The following is a 17,945-nucleotide window of genomic DNA, read 5'->3' as shown; positions in this document are numbered from 1 at the left end:
AAGCAACTGCACCTTCAAAGGAAAATTAAGACCACTTAATCATTTTGATGCCATATGTTCTTAGCTTAGTTTTTGATAATTTTCCAAATAGTTTTTTTTTTCAAATTTGGTACCGTCTACTATCAAACACTACCTAACACCATATGGATTTTTTTCATTAGGAAGTATAGTTCCTAATTTTTTTTCCAATTTTTAAAGATATATTTGGTTGTTTAATCTTTCACTTAGTCAATGTGAAAAATTTTAATTAACTTTCACTATCCTTGGTACCCCAAGTATCAATAAGTGACCATTCAAAACTGGCACTGTAAGATGGATTCCCCAGTTCAATGGCTGGAGCAATATCTTTCACTAGTCTGCTGATTACGGCTGTATCCAAAAAGAGGTGGTTTTGGGGTTTGAACTCTCCTCCATCCCCCAAATTCCTTGTCTGACTCATCCATATAAAACATCCATATTTACAAATTTTTGATGTGTTTTTCAAATTTTTTGTATCCCCTCCCCCAAAAAATAACCCTCTCCGAACAAAAATCCTGAATACAGCCCAGTTATTGGTCCAACATTAGCGAAAATACTCTTTACGTTGCTGCACTTGAGCAACAGGGCCAGTAACTTGAGTTTTTTTCTACAAAGCTTTATTGGTAAGTTCTACTACCAAAAAAAAGTAACAGCATATGGAGTTTCTTTTCATTAAGAATTATATTCCTGATTTTTCCCACTTTTTTAAAATATACTAGGTTGCGTAATTTTCCACTTACCCAATACAAAAAATTAATTTTGTTTCTACTATCCTTGATACTTTAAGTATCCATAATAAACTATTCAAGTCACCTTTTAGTAAAAATGCCAATGTAAGGCGGATTTCCCAGTTCATTGGATGGATTGAATTTCCTTCACCAGTCTACTGAGTTAATATAATCGAAAATACTTTCTCCTGTTGCTAGCCACTTGCAGTGGCTCAATAAAGTGCAAAATTTGCACTCTACTGAAAAAAAATTTAAATTTTTTACTTTTATAACTTTAATAAATCAAAAAACTATTAACATTTTAATTACTAAATATCAGTATATGTATATTAAACTGACAATGCACATTCATTTGTATATTTTCAGAAAAGTGCAAATTTTGTTCTGGCCTTGGGAAGGCGTAGGGGTTTTGTGCCCAACTTATGTTACTTTCTGCTCGTTTTGACTTTGACTCGGTTATTTATTGTAATTTCTGTTCGTTTTGGGTTTTATTTATTTATCGATGCTGATTTGTGGTAGTTTCACGCTTGGTAGATTATTTGATTTGATTTTTGCTCATTTTTTGTTTAACGGAGTTCCTTACTTTTCTTTGAAAAACTTATTTTGTGGAAAAAGTTTTTTTAATAAATTTCTGTTCCTTTTATATTGACATTAAAAAAAAAAAACAAGTTTTTTTAACTGAAAGTAAGGAGCGACATTAAAACTTAAAACGAACAGAAATTCTTCCGTATATGAAAGGGGCTGTCCCCTCCTTAACGCCTCGCTGTTTAGGCTAAAGTTTTTTATTGTTTTAAAAAATTAAGCTGTGTGACAGAGTCAAACTTTAGCGTAAAGAGCGAGGCGGGGAGGAAGGGACAGTCCCTTTCATATACGGAATAATTTCTGTTAGTTTTAAGTTTTAATGTCGCTCCTTACTTTTAGTTTAAAAAACTTGTTTTGTTTTTTTATTTAATTTCTGATCATTTTTTAGTTAATGTTGCTTTTATTTGCATAAAAATTTTACTTTTCTTTTGCTAAATGGATGTCTTTACAAATTAACTTACGTAACTAACTTCTATATTCGTATATTTTTCTTCTGGCAAAAAATACAAAGTTGCAGATTTTTACAGATATGGGCTTGAAACCTATGTAATAAGTTTTTCTGATACGCTGAATCTGACGGTGTGATTTTCATTAAAATTCTTTCACTTGTAGGGGATGTTTCCCCCTCTTTAAAAAATTGGGTAAATTTTCTCAGGCTCGTAGCCTTTGATGAGTAATACTAAATTTAATAAAATTTATATATTTAGAATCAGCATTATAAACACATTCTTTTGATACATTTATTGACATCAAAATTCCGTTTTTAAAAGTTTTGATTACTATTGAGCCGTATCGCTTGTTTTTTTTAATGTTTTTTTTATTAAGTATATGTTATTACGTATATGAGGGGGTTCTCCCCTTAGTCAATACCACGCTCTTTACGTTAAAAGTTAAAAAAAAATTTGATTCACAAACCCCTGAATCACAAAGGCCGTTTAATTAGAATAGATAGCTCTTTTGAAAGCACTAAAAAAAACTGTCGCGTAAAGAGCGAGGTATTGACTTGGGGGAGAACCCCCTCACATACGTTATAATTTCTCTTCGTTTTAAGTTCTAATGTTCCTTCTTACTTTCAGTTGAAAAAACTTGTTTTTTTTTTATTTAATTTCTGATCGTTTTTTAAATAATGCTTGGAAATCCGGCACCCCCTTCATAGAAATGTCCCTTACCCCAAAGAAACATCCTCCACGGAAATATTCTCCAGAGTAACCCCCTCCTCTAGCCCCCCCCTCCAGAAAAAAATCCTTCCTGAAAATGTCTATATACTTCCCAATAACCAATAAATAATGCTGGCAAGTCCGGCGCCCCCTTCATGGCAATTTCCCTTCCCCTATGAAAACTTCCTTCATGGACAGATCCCCCAATATCAGCCCTGACCTCCCCTTTTCGCCTACTACCACGAAAAAAAACCTCCTGAAAACTTCTGTATACTTCCCAATAACCAATACTATATGTTAATATGGCGTAAAGTTCATAACTTCTAGCCCTCCCCCTGGGGACTTCCGGGGATTAAGTCATCCTAAAAGACATATTTATCATATTTTCGACCCTGCTGAACAAAATGGCTATATCAAAATTCTGATCAGGTGACTTTGGGAAAAACATAAGCTTGGGAGGGGGCCTAGTTGCCCTCCATTTTTTTTGATCTCTTAAAAAGTGAACTAGAACTTTTAATTTCCATTACAATGATCACTCTCACGATCTTATAGGACCACTGGGTCGATACAATCACTCTTGGGAAAAAAAACAAAAAAACAAATAAACACGCATCCGTCATCTTTCTTCTGGCAAAAAATAAAAAAGTCCACATTTTTGTATATACGAGCTTGAAACCTCTACAGTAGGGTTCTAGAATATGCGAAATATGATGGCTTGATTTTCATTAAGGTTCTATAACTTTTAGGGGGTCTTTCCCCCTTTTTTTAAAATCAGCCAAATTTTCTCAGGCAAGTAACTTTTGATGGGTAGCACTAAACTTGATGAAAAGTATATATTTTAAATCAGCATTGATAATCTGATTCTTTTGTTGTATCTATTGGTATCAAAAACCCGTTTTCTAGAGTTTCGGTTACCATTGAGCCGGGTCGCTCCTTACTTACAGTTCGTTACCACGAACTGTTTGATAGTCTTTTCAGGAAAAAATAAAATAATACTTTAAATCTTTTCGTTTTTTAAGACTTTATAGTTTGGCCTGCTATTTGTATGCTGGAGAAAAATTTTCAGCAATTTTTAACAACATACACCCTTTTAAAAATCTGGGCACAAAGAGTACTGTTTTATTTAGTTTCATATTCCTCTAGTTGACCTGAAATGGAAAACTTGATACCATTCGCAAAAAGTATGTTTAATTTCATTGATAGCTTGAATACACTTACTCTATTTTGATTTGGTTACATTTTAAGAGCAGAAATAGCCCCGAAAGTTTGAACATAATACCCTCAGTCGTTCTAGGGATACTGCTGAGATGCCTTATTGGGAATTGGCATTATTACAGTGCATTTTGATTTAATCTTAAGACAGCATTTAGTTTTTAAACATAATGGACAATTGGACGGGTGGGCGCGCGAGGGTGGGAGTGGAAGGGGAATTTGTTGCCCTCAAATCAATTTCGACTATTAAAAAGGGCATCAGCCCTTTCTATTTTCAATTGAATAAGCTTTTTTTGAAGTTCCTACGACAACTCCTTCGATAAGAAGTGCCCTGGTCTAAACAACAACAACAACAAAAAATAACACATTATACCAACATCAATCTTTATTAAAAAATTTAAATAAAAAAAACAAGTTTTTTAAACTGAAAGTAAGGAGCGACATTAAAACTTAAAACGAACAGAAATTATTCCGTATATGAAAGGGGCCGTCCCCTCCCCAACGCCTCGCTCTTACGCCGTTCCAATGAGCCCTCTTACGATATTCTAGGACAACTGGGTCAATACGATTAGCCCTGGGGAAAATAAAAAAAAAACAAAAACAAACAAAAAAAAAAATAAATAAACACGCATCCGTGATCTTTCTTCTGGCAAAAAATGGCAAATTCCACATTTTTGTAGATAGGACCTTCAAACCTCTACAGTAGGGTTCTCTGATACGCTGAATATGATGGTCTGATTTTCATTAAGGTTATATAACTTTTAGGGGGTCTTTCCCCTTTTTTCGAAAATCAGCGAAATTTTCTCCGGCGCGTAACTTTTGATGAGTAAGATTAAACTCGATGAAACTTATATATTTTAAATCAAAATTAAAATCTGATTCTTTTGATGTATTTATTGATATCAAAATTCAGTTTTTTAGACTTTTGGTTACCATTGAGCCGGGTCGCTCCTTACTTACAGTTCGTTACCACGAACTGGTTGATAGTCTTTTCAGGAAAAAAGAAAATAATACTTTAAATCTTTTTTTTTAAGACTTTATAGTTTGGCCTGCTATTTGTATGCTGAAGAAAATTTTTCAGCAATTTTTAACAACATACACCCTTTTAAAAATCTGGGCACAAATAGTACTGTTTAATTTAGTTTCATACCTCCTCTAGTTGACCTGAAATGGAAAACTTGATACCATTCGCAAAAAAGTCTGTTTAATTTCTTTGATAGCTTGGATACACTTACGCTATTTTGATTTGGTTAAATTTTAAGAGCAGAAGTAGCCCCAAAAGTTTGAACATAATACCCTCAGTCGTTCTTGGGATACGGCTGAGATGCCTTATTGGGAATTGGCATTATTACAGTGCATTTTGATTTTATCTAAAGGCAATATTTAGTTTTTAAACATAATGGACAAATGGATGGGTGGGCGCGGGAGGGTGGGAGTGGAAGGGGATTAGTTGCCCTCCAATCACTTTTGACTATTAAAAAGGTCATCCGCCCTTTCTATTTTCAATTGAATAAGCTCTTTTCGAAGTTCCCACGACAACTCCTTCGATAAGAAGTGCCCTGGTCTAAACAACAACAAAAAATAACACATTATACCCACATCGATCTTTACTATAAAATTTAAATAAAAAAAACAAGTTTTTTAAACTGAAAGTAAGGAGCGACATTAAAACTTAAAACGAACAGAAATTATTCCGTATATGAAAGGGGCCGTCCCCTCCCCAACGCCTCGCTCTTACACCGTTCCAATGAGCCCTCTTACGATATTCTAGGACAACTGGGTCAATACGATTAGCCCTGGGGAAAAAAAAATAAAAAAAAAAAAAAATAAAAAATAAACACGCATCCGTGATCTTTCTTCTGGCAAAAAATGGCAAATTCCAGATTTTTGTAGATAGGAGCTTCAAACCTCTACAGTAGGGTTCTCTGATACGCTGAATATGATGGTGTGATTTTCATTAAGGTTCTATTATTTTTAGGGGTTCTTTCCTCCTTTTTTTGAAAATCAGCCAAATTTTCTCAGGCGCGTAACTTCTGATAGGTAATATCAAACTTGATGAAACTTATATAATTGAAATCAAAATTAAAATTTGATTCTTTTGATGTATCTATTGGTATCAAAATTCCGTTTTTTAGAGTTTCGGTTACCATTGAACCGGGTCACTCCTTACTTACAGTTCGTTACCACGAACTGTTTGAAAAATGTCAAGCCTTCCAATCACTTTTGACTATTAAAAAGGGCACCAGGCCTTTCGATTTCCAATTGAATGAGCCCTTTTGGAAACGACAACGCTTTCTATAAACACCTTATATGCCCCCAAGACATAAACTACAACCTTTACCCTAAGATCTGTTAGGGTGGTTTTCATCCTCTAAAACCCAATTTCCAGAACTTTCAACTACGACAAACAAAATGGCTATCTCAAAATTTTGATTGGATGTGTTTGGGGAAATGGTGGGTGTGAGAGGGGCGTTAGTCGCTCTCCAATCACTTTTAACTATTAAAAATGGCACTAGCCCTTTCAATTTCCAATCAAATGAGCCCTTTTGAAGTTTCTACGACAACGCTTTCAATAAAAACCTTATATGCCCACAGGGGATAACTTAAAACCCTTGCCCTGAGTGCTGGGGGGGGGTGTCATTCTCAAAGACCTAATTTCAAGAACCTTCTACTATGTTGAATAAAATGGCTATCTGAAAATGTTGATTGGATGTGTTTGGAGGAATGGTAGGCGCAAGAGGGGGTTGGTTACCACTTTCGACTATTACAAAGGGCACTAACCCTCTCACTTTCTAATTGAATGAGCCCCATTTGAAGTTTTACGACAACTCTATCTATAAAAACATTATATGCCCTAAGGTCAGAACTTACGACCTTTGCCCTTGGGGCTCTGGGTGGTTTGTAATCCTTAAGTACATAATTCCCAGAACTTTCAACGATGTTGAACAAAATGGCTATCTCTAAGCTTTGATTGAATGTTTTTGGGGAAATGGTGGGTGTAAGAAGGGGGTTAATTACTCTCCACTCACTTTTGACTATTTAAAAGGGCAATTTCAATTTCCCATCAAATAAGCTGTTTTTGAAATTTCTATAACAACGTTCTATATAAACTTTATATGCCCCCAGGGCATAACTTACATCCCTTGCACTGAGGGCTCTGAGGGGGTTATCATCCTAAAAGACCGAATTTCAAGAACTTTCAACTACGTTGGACAATATGGATATCTCAAAATTTTGATTGGATGTGTTGGGGAAAATGGTGGGCGTGAGAGGAGAGTTAGTCGCTCTCCAATCACTTTCAACTATTAAAAAAGACACTAGCCGTTTCAATTTCCAATTTAATGAGCCCTTTTGAAGTTTCTATCCTTTCAATAAAAACCTTGGCGTGATAGGGGGGTTAGTTGCCTCTAAATCACTTTCGACGACTAAAAAGGGCACTATACATTTCAATTTCTAATCGAATGAGCTCTTTTTCAAATGTCTACGACAAAGATTTCAATAAAAACCCGATATGCCCCCAGGGAATAATTTATAAATCTTGCCCTTAAGACTGGTGGGGGGGGCGTCCTGCTCAAAGATATATTTTCCTGAACTTTTAACTGCGTGGAACAAAATGGCTATCTCAAAATCTTTATTGGATGTTTCTGGGGAAATGGTGGGCATGGTAGGGGTGCTAGTTGCTTTCCGATCACTTTCGACTATTAAAAAGGGCACTAGCCATTTTAATTTCCAATCGAATGATTCCTTTTTGAAGTTTCAACGACAACGCGCTATATAAAAACCTCATATGCCCCTTGGGCATAATTTACAACCCTTGCCCTGAGGGCTGTGGGCGGAAGGGTTGTCATCCTTAAGGAGCTAATTTCCAGAACTTTCAACTACGTTGAATAAAATGGCTATCTAAAAATTTTGATTGAATGTGTTTGGGGAAAAGGTGGGCGTGAGAGGGGGTTTAGTTGTCCTCAAACACTTTCGACTATTAAAAAGCGTACTAGCCTTTTGAGTTTCAAATCGAATGAACCCTTTTTCAAGTTTCTACGACAAAGATACCAATAAAAACCTTATATGTCCCCAGGGCATAACTTATAACCCTTGCCCTGAGGGCTGCGAGAGTGTGTCCTCCTCAAAAACATATTTTCTATCTGGAAATTAACTACGCTGAACAAAATGACTATCTCAAAATTTTTATTGGATGTTTTTTCGGGAATGATGGGTTTGGGGGGGGGGCTATTTGCCCTCCAATCACTTTTGACTATTAAAAAGGGTACTAGCCCTTTAATTTCCAATCGAATGAGCTTTTTCGACGTTTCTACGACAACACCTTCTATCAAAACCTTATATGCCCCCAGGGCATAACTTAAAACCCTGCCCTGAGGGCTGTGGGGGTGGGTCCTCCTCAAAAACATTTGTTCTATCTGAAAATCAACTACGCTGAACAAAGTGGCTATCTTAAAATTTTGATTGGATGTGTTTGGGGGAATAACGGGCATAGGGGGGGGCTAGTTGCCCTCCGATCACTTTCGACTATTAAAAGGGGCACTAGCCTTTCGAATATCCAATCGAACGAGCCTGTTTTGAAGTTTCTGTGACAACGCCTTCTATAGAAACCTTATAAGCCCCCAGGGCATAACTTAAAACCCTTACCCTGAGGGTTGTGGGGGAGTGTCCTCCTTAAAAACATATTTACTATGTGGAAATCAACTACGCTGAACAAAATGGCTATCTCAGAATTTTGATTGGATGTGTTTGGGGGAATGATGGGCGCGGGAGGGGCTAGTTGCCCTTCAGTCACTTTCGACTATACAAAAGGGCACTAGAACTCTCGATTTCCAATCGAATGAGCCCTTTTTGAAGTTTCTGCGACGACCCCTTCCATATGAAGTGCCCTGCTCTAAAGGAAAAAAATAATAAATGATACATTGTGCCAACATCGTTCTCATATGCCATCAGGGTATAAATTAAAACCCTCATCCCGAGGGTTGGGGGGTAGTGTCCTCCTCAAAAACATATTTTCTATATGAAAATCAACGACGCTGAACAAAATGGCTATCTCAGAATTTTTATTTGATGTGTTTGGGGGAATGATGGGTGTGGGGAGGGGCTAATGGCCCTTCAATCACTTTTGACTATTAAAAAGGGCACTAGAGCTCTCGTTTTCCAATCGAAAGAGCCCCTTTTGAAGTTTCTGCGACGACCCCTTCCATATGAAGTGCCCTGCTCTAAAGGAAAGAAATAATAACTGATACACTGTGCCAACATCGTTCTTATATGCCCTCAGGGCATAACTTAAAACCCTCAACCCGAGGGTTGGGGGGAGTGTCCTCCTAAAAAACATATTTTCTATCTGGAAATCAACTACGCTGAACAAAATGGCTATCTCAAAATTATGATTGGATGTGTTTGGGGGAATGATGGGCATGGGGAGGGCTAGTTGCCCTCCAATCACTTTCGACTGTTAAAAAGGGCAAGGGCCACTCCAATTTCCAATTGAATGAGCCCTTTTCGAAGTTTCTACGACAACTCCTTCGATACGAAGTGCCCGGGTATGGAGGAAAAAAAAACATTGTGCCCACATCGTTCTTTACTTAGGCAGCGCTATCGCACTGCCTATGATAATATTATACACGCAGTTAAAATATTCTTTCTTGTTCAGACTATTCTTCCCAGTCATCCAGGTGATTTTAAGCAGTGTTGTCATTTTAGGCCAGAGAAAAAGCAAGAAAATGCCTTTCGTCATGGGATAAGACTGCGTTTTGAACTTACTGTTTGTGTCACTATAATAATCCAAAAATGGTATTTTAACAGTTGCATCATGGTCACAAAGTATTTCGCCGACTCCTGTCGCAAGAGCCACAGAAGGATAAACACTCCTTGGATCAGAGAGTTATTTTAGTCAATGTCAGCGTTTTCAACTCTCTGTTTCTGTCACTATAATAATTCAAAAATTGTATTTTAACAGTTGTATCGCCGTCAAAAAGTCTTTCACCTACTCCTGTTGCAAGAGCCACTACGAGATAAAAATTCCTCGGACAAAGCAGTGATTGAATTCAGCGTCATATCATCCACCGAATTAAGTTCACCACGAAGGGGTCTGTAGTAACTTCTATAAGTCAATGCAAAGAGTATGGGTAACTTATAAGATTGGGAACTGGGGCTAGTGTCCGCAAAAAAAACCTCAACGCCATTTCGTGTTTGGCGACAATTGGTGTTATTTTACGTAGTAATCAGAAAAATTACTTTTAATTTGTGCAGTTGGTAGAATTAGGGTATTAAAAAATATCTGATCTCATTTTCTGACAGAAAAACGATTACGAAGCTTAAAAAAATGTCAAGTGTCGCCCAACTCCAGATACCGTTGATGGTATTCTTCCCAAAACTAGAGCCAGTATCCACTCTTTAAGTTACCCATACTCTTTGATTCGATCCTTCAGGGTTAATGACAGTTCTTTCATGTAGATACACAGAATTGGTGCTTTTCAAAATGTAAGTGGTGGAGGGAGCCATTTTGTTTTTTCTTTTGTTTTTTTAAGTAAAAAATACCAAAAAGAAGTATTTTTCAAAATCAAGGGGGACTCCCAATAAATTTTCCCCAGATCAAAGGTAAATAAGAAGGGTAAATCCTTCTCGACCTCTTTGCAGAATTACTTGAACCACCTCTCAACGAAATTTAGAGGGATCGAACCTTTTCAGCTTTTTTTTGACGCTTCACCCTCTGCCATCTATCTCTAGGCCTACACCAAGGACAAGAAAGATTATATGACCACCAAAATCCATATTTTGAACAGCATTTGAAAAATAATAAGGACTTTCAAATTCTCAACAAAATAATTTCCCCCTCTAGAGACAGAAAGCAATCAAAGATGGGAAATTTAAAGTAAAGAGGTAAAAAACAGAAAGTGTTATTTATTTAATTATTAAAAAAATTATTTGAGCAGCACCAAAAACAGGTTAGGAAAAAAAATATTCAAATTCAATTTCAAAGAATTTTAATTCATTTGCAACACTGACTTGAATCACAGCTACAGTGATTCAAACGCAAATGCAGCGATTCAGCCGCAAATATAATGATCGGTTTCAATCTCAACCGATTATCGGTTCAATCTGAATCGATAATCGTAAAGAGTTTAAACCAGTCTTTAACCAAAGAGTTTATAAATTTAAACCTAAAAGTAAATAAGTCAATAAGTCAAGTAAACACACAATTTGTTTTAATAATTAATAAACTCATAAATTAATAAATGAAATTAACTAATTAATAAATTTTAATTAATATAAATTAGTTAGTTAATGTAAATTAATAAATGTAATTAATAAATGTTAGTTAATATAAATTAACTAACTAACGAATGTTAATTAATGAAAATTTAATTTATAAGATTAAGTGTTATTAATAAATAAATCGACAAAATAAATTGAGCTGAGTAAATTTATAAATTAATAATAAATAAGCATGGGAAAGGCTGCTCTAATGTGGATAATGATACTTGTCTCTTAAACGCAACACATAAGGTTAAGTATTTAATATGATGTGTTCTGCGCGGTCTGCTTTCCATAATTCTTCGTTGTAGTTTCCATAATTATATTTCTAAAGTATTATATTATCATCATGTTTTGGTATATTTCATTAACCTAACTTACCTTATTGAGTGCGTTCCATTTAACAGAGAATTACCTGGCTAATTATCATAAAAAAAATCAATCTCCCATTTATATTAGGAATAACAAAGTTAATTTCAGACCTTGGAGATTTTTTTTTTATTGAAACATTTTTTCGGGGAGGGGGGGGGGGTACACAAAAAATCCTTAAAAAATTTGTTCATATCCATTTTTATTACGGTTTTACGAGTCAGATAAACATTTCGGGGGGGTTCAAACCCTTCTAACCCCTCCCCCTGGGTACGGCCTTGGTCATTATTAAAGTATCAAACAGTACGTGGGGACGAACATATTGAAGTCTTTATTTCACGTTTTACACTTTGAAGGGTCTAATGTACATTTGTTTAGTCATTATTACTACAACTAAAAATTCACTGCAGCACTAAGCCAACTCGAGACCAACAGAGCCGCATACGCTCCTCCTCCATCTCCATCTATTGAAAATTTACTCCTTGTCACCTCATATGAGGTTTCAGTTTCGTTTTAACACTTCTATATGACTTCTTCTCTTTCCATTCGGGAGCGATAAGCTTTTCCTTTGGCCTGAGATGGATGGCCAATAAGAAAAATCTTCGAAAATCTGTCTACCTTCACTCGTGTAACGCGTCCTAGTAATCTCGACCTTTCCTTCATATTAGCTCTAGAAAGTGGGATAGAACTGCATTTTCTTACAGCTTTTTGTTTAAAATGTGGTCACTCAAAAGGGTACATACAACTATCCGTAGACAGTCCCCATGGAAAAGATTTAACAGAGCTCCCACTGCATTTTGAAGTGCCCATATTTCAAACCCATACTTGACCACTATCATTGCATTTCCTTTCAATATACTAAATCCTGGTTCACAGACTTTTCCTCTTCTTCTTTCAAACTTATTTCAACTGTAAAAAAAAAAAAAAAAAAAAAAAAAAAAAATCCAGCCTATTCTACTTTTTAAATCTTCACTGGATCCAACATCTTTGCTAATAATTAATAAAACAACTTTTTCCACAAAATAAGTTTTTCAAAAAACAAGTAAAGAACTCAATTTAAATTATTTAGATTTTAAAAAATAAAATACAATAATCTACCAAGCGTGAAACTACCAAAAATCAGCATCGATAAATAAATGAAACCCAAAACGAACAGAAATTACAATAAATAACCGAGTCAAACTAAAAACAAGCAAACATTGACATAAGTTGGGCTCAAAACCCCTATGCCTTCCTAAGCCCAAAACATAATCTGCACTTTACTGAACAAAATATAAATGTTTTTACTTTTATAACTTTAATAAATCAAATAATATTAACATTTTGATTACTAAATATCAGTATATGTATGTATATTAAACTGAAATGCACATTCATTTGTATTTTTTTCAGTAACGTGCAAATGCCCTTGCCCTGAGGGCTTTGGGGGCGGGAGTTGTCAACCTCAAAGACCTAATTTACAGAACTTTCAACTACGTTGAACAAAATGACCGTCTTAAAATTTTGATTGGATGTGTTTCGGGAAAACGTGGGCGAGAACGGGGGGTTAGTTGCCCTCCAATCACTTTAGACTATTAGTCGCATTATACAAACCTTGTACTGACTTGTCTTCCTTGTACTGACATTCAAGCCAATGCGATCTGCCCAAGTAACTACCTCATCGAGCATAATTTAAGCTTACTCTGAGTCCGAGAGGATTTCGACATCATCAGCGTATTCAAGGTCTCCAAGTGAAAGGTTTTGTCCAACCTGAGCTCCTGGATGAGAAGATAGTGCATTTTCAAGCAGCCAATCAATATAGTAGTTAAACAGAGTCGAAGATAGGCTCTTACTCTAAATTCAACTGGGAATTTTCAGTCTCTTTTCCGTAAACTCGAACTCGGTTTACAGAACCCTTATAGTTTGATTTAAGTAGTTCGGCAAATTTCAGGGGCATTCTATTATTTTCCAGGATTTTCCAAAGTTTTTGGCGAGTGATCGAATGGAGGGCATAAACGAAGTCCAGAAATATCAGAATCAGGGGCAAATTATACCTTTGAAACTGCTTAATAATGAGGTGGGGTGCGAAAATATTGTCACTGCAGCATCTTCCAGGACGGAAACCAGCTTGATTAACACGTGTTTTTTTCTCCCTTGCCTCCTTGAAGCGGTTAAGGAGAATAATCCAAAAAGTTTTTACTGCAAAGTCAATTCGAATCATTCCCCGGTAGTTTTTGCACTCAGTTTTATCTGCTTTCATGTAAAAAGGGAGAATAACTGATGTCTTCCCATACTTTGGGAAAGGGATGGTCCTCCTTACTTCCTCAAGGATACCATAGAGCTGCTCCGCTGTGATCTCGGAGCACTGTTTGTATAATTCCGGGGGAAGACCATATTGGCTTGGGACTTTGTTATTCTTCAGGGCCTTAATCACTTTGAGTGTTCACGCTCTTGTTGGGGCTGCCAGCTCGTTACTATAAGGTTCTTTTTTAACACAAGGGAGGAAACAACCAGGAATTGATGATGGGGATTGGTTAAGTAGTTTTTGAAAGTGATCTTTTCATCTGATCAAACACGTTCCTTTTGAGAGCTAATGACTTTTCCTTCTCTGTCTCTGACAACTTCAGACACAGAAGCTTTCTTAACAGTAGATTCCTTAAGAACCTGGTAGAGTTTGTGGGTGTCATGAGAGCGTGCTGAATTTTTGTAAGACAAAGCAGTCTCTTCCCACATTTCATGGCGGTCTAGACGAGCAAGCGCTTGACATGTCTTTGTAACTCTTTCCTGATATTTTTAGGGCCGCTCATCTTTTTCCTACGTTCTTCGACTATTTACAGAGTTCTGGTGGTAATCGATTGCTGTCGCGGGGCAGGCCCCTACTGAGAAGATGACTCAGTAGTATCTCAAATTTAGTAGTATTAGATGGTGATTTCTACTTTTAACATCCATGACAGTACTCCTATATAACCCAGCATCTTGCACCGATCCTTCAAGTCTTCAATTTAAATAAAACAATCAATAGGGTTGACCGTCTACCCCTGATGTGAATACCATGTTTAATTATTGGCCAGTTTATCACAAAATACCATATTTATAAATTACATGGTTATCCGAAAGAGTCATTCGGATTCACATGCTGTACAACATCTTTTAGAAAATGGTAATTTAGCTTTGTAACAGTTTGAGTATTGTATTAGTGTTTTTATTGATTTTAAAAAGCGTTTGATACCGTTGATTTCAGTAATTTTATTAGATAGATTAAGACATTTGGGTGTAAAAGGGAGATGTTTGGATTGGTTTTGTTCGTATTTAAATAGTAGGCCAGTGAGGGTTAATGAAGGAGAGAATCTTTTTAGGCTTGTTCCTGTTTCATGTGGAGTTCCTCAAGGTTCCGTATTAGGACCCCTGTTGTGTTTAGTGTCTGTTGACAGTAGGCGGTTTTATCATTCCTGGTGTGTCTATGAAATCTTTCGCCGATGATACAGACTTGTTGTGGCAGTGAAGACTCTTGGAGAATTGGTCGAGAAATCAAACAAAGCTCTGCAAAGGGTTGAGTGAGTTTTAAGGCACCAGCTAACATAGCATTAACGCGGCAAAGATTAATTATATTCTATTTAATCGGACTAGTGTATCTCCGAATCTTCCCAGTGAAATAGCAATAAATGGTTTTTCATTCAAGCGGGTTGAGGAAGTGTAGTACCTAGGATTCATTCTCGATCAGAACCTTGGCTGGAGAAGACACTGTGATATGGTTGCATGTAAGGTAGCGCGTGGCCTTAGGATTTTCAGACATTTTCAACATATTTTACCTTCTAATAACTTAGTTATTTTATATCATTCTTCGATTGCGCCGTATATAAATTATGGCTGTATGATTTAGGCTAGTAGTTGTATGTGCAATTTTAAACGACTACAGATTCAGCAAAATAAAGCAGTGAGATTAATTGGTAAGTATTATACAGGAGTTTTAAGCACAAAGTCAATTTTGGGGAAATTTGGGATTTTGAATGTTATTCAGATTAGAGATTTTCAAATTGGTATTTTTGTGTTCCAGAGTTTCAATTGTTTCGCGTCTGATATTTTTGATAGGTTTTTTCGTTTTAACTCATTTTATAACGGGCATGCTACGAGAAATGCTGAAGATCTGGTAAGTGAGCCAAGAAAAACAGTTCGTTCTAGCCATATGGCAAAAGGGTATTAAAAAGAATTTAGTCGTTTATTTGTGAGTTATTAAAGAAGGATTAGAATGGCGTGCCTAAAGATATTGTAAGAACATAGTATTCTACTCCTCCTATGTTTCTTATGGGGTTGAGGGAAGGTTAGGAGGATGGAGGAGGTTGTATAGTTGATTGAGAACAAGGTCTTAAGAAAAATATTTGTGTATTATTAATGTATTTCCACGGTGAAAGGAATGCCCTATGGCGGAAATGCACCCTGCACAACCGGGAATAGTATTTTTTTTGTGGTTTTAAAGTTTATAGTAGTATACCTTGTCTTCATCAATTATGTTTTGCTGCCCAATTCAAATAATAAAATTTGTTTTTTAATTAGTGTAGGTAACATCAAAGTTTGAAGTTAAGTGAAAAAGATTATTATGTCACCGAGAGGAGAGGAGGTGGGATTTAAAAAAAAAGAAAAAAATAGCCATATGGCAAGGCACATGGGTCCGGTGGTCTGGAATCCCTTTCCAGACTAAATCTGGGAAGCGGAAAGTTTGCCGCAATTTAAGTACCGGTTAAAGAAGCACTCCTTTTGGGCGGTTGGTGATTGTTGGGCTGGATAACAATAGAGGACAATTTAATTAATTTTGATATGTTATTTGTTATTAATATATTTGTTTTTTTCATTTTTTTTATCAGTAATTACATTTGTTATTCGGTAATTATCATGATTATCTCTTTTTTATTGTTCTTTACTTGTGTTTATTTCAGTGATAATTTGGTTAGCTGTATAATTTAGTAGTTTTGTACTGGTTGTGTTTTTCAAGCATATTTCTGCTTTGTTTGTAACTGTATTTGTTGCTGTAACTGTATGTAAAATCCATCTGAGTTGTAGTGACAATCTCTGTTCGTCCCTTCTGCAGGTGCAAACAACCTTAGGACTGATATCTTTTTGCTCATAAAATGAGCAACTAGAACCGTGCCATTAAAACCTTCCCAATATAAACAAGACCATTAAAAGCTTCCCATCTTATTCATAATAAACCTTACTCCCTTGGTACCCCAAACTTTCTATCTGACTGCATAAATTCTATATCACTTAATTTCATGTTTCTTAACCCTGGAATAAGAGTTTCTGGAACTCTTTAGAAGTTCCCTTTAAATGTCAGTCAAGAGGTCAATTAATTTATCAATTTTTGACATTAAAATGTTGACGTCATAAAAGAGGTCAATAAATTGGTCAATTATTGACGTCAAATGTTGATGTCATAAAAAACGTCAGTAAATTTGTCAATAAAACTGAATTCGTCAGTCAAGACGTCACTAGATTTTTACTTCAAAATTATGCATTCATATTAACATATAATCGGAAGTATTTAGGAGATGGGGAAGTGTTTTTTCCTTGGATCCTTAAATCTTCATCCCGGGAGACGATTATAACAGTGACTGGATTTATAAAAGAGGGTTTGAAAAGATGTAAATAATGGGTTTAAGGTTTTTGTTTGTTGTTAGAAGTTATACCATTTATTTAAGTGCATACTGGATTTTGTCTTGATATCTTTAATAAGTAGACCTCATCTAATGTATAATCATTGTAATGTTTGTATATGGCCTAGCGGCTGAATAAATTATCTATCTATCTTTATCATGCATTTAGAAGCAGCAAAAAAAAGATAGTTAAAAAGAGAATCGTTTAACTTACTATAAGCAACTGAAAAGCTGTACTGGCTTCCTCATTCCGCTGTAACATAGAAAATGCAACTCCTCTGATAAGTATTAAGAGTTCATTTTTTGTGTCTTCGGTTTCTCGAATAACCGAAACATAGAAGCCGTTTCTAAGTAGAATGAGAGGTTCAATCATTTTAGAAATGTTACTAAAGCAAAATAATGCTTAACTCTTGCTTCAAGATAGAGTCACTTCATCGTCAATAGCAACAAAATAAAACAAACACTATCTGGTAGTCATAGTAACAATGATGGTTGCGCATGAAGATCTAATTATCAAGGACGCAAACCCCCGTCTTCTTACTTATGAAAAATAAGAATTCCCTTACCCTCACTAAGGGTTATATACATGGTATCAAACATTTCGTAGTAACGAACTGTTTGTGCTCAAGGAGCGATGCGGATCAATAGTAACCGAAACTCTAAGAAACAGAGTCTTGATAACAATAGATACATCAAAAGAATCAGATTTTGATTTTTATTCAAAATATGTAAAATCCATCAGATTTAATGGTACCCATCAAAAGTTACGAGCCTGAGAAAATTTGCATAACTTTTGAAAAGGGGGAAAAACACCCCGAAAACATCAAATCATCTTCATAAAAATCACTTCGTCAAAATCAGCATAGCAGAGAACCCTATTGCAGAGGTTTCAAGCTCCTATGTACAAAAACGTGAAATTTTGCATTTTTGTCAGAAGAAAAATCACGGATTCGTGTTTATTTGTTTTTTGTTTTTTTTTCGGGGTGATCATATCT

At 35.8% G+C, this 17,945-nt stretch overlaps 1 protein-coding gene across 1 annotated transcript in view; it reads right to left on the bottom strand.

The window, feature by feature from the left end:
* Positions 1–17,313, bottom strand: part of LOC148939853 (tetratricopeptide repeat protein 21A-like) — a 274,902-nt gene extending 257,589 nt beyond the window's left edge. Inside the window, exon 1 of the mRNA XM_089105983.1 lies at positions 17,165–17,313. Coding sequence (XP_088962109.1) covers positions 17,165–17,212 — 48 coding nt within the window. The 5' untranslated portion in view covers positions 17,213–17,313. The remainder of the gene's footprint in view (positions 1–17,164) is intronic.
* Between the last annotated feature and the right edge of the window lie 632 nt (positions 17,314–17,945).

The sequence above is a fragment of the Artemia sp. Qi Xiang Cuo genome, chromosome 20, assembly GCF_049724085.1.
Source record: "Artemia sp. Qi Xiang Cuo chromosome 20, ASM4972408v1, whole genome shotgun sequence".
NCBI classification, from domain to species: Eukaryota; Metazoa; Arthropoda; class Branchiopoda; order Anostraca; family Artemiidae; genus Artemia; species Artemia sp. Qi Xiang Cuo.
This window is presented reverse-complemented; position numbering and strand designations above follow the sequence as displayed.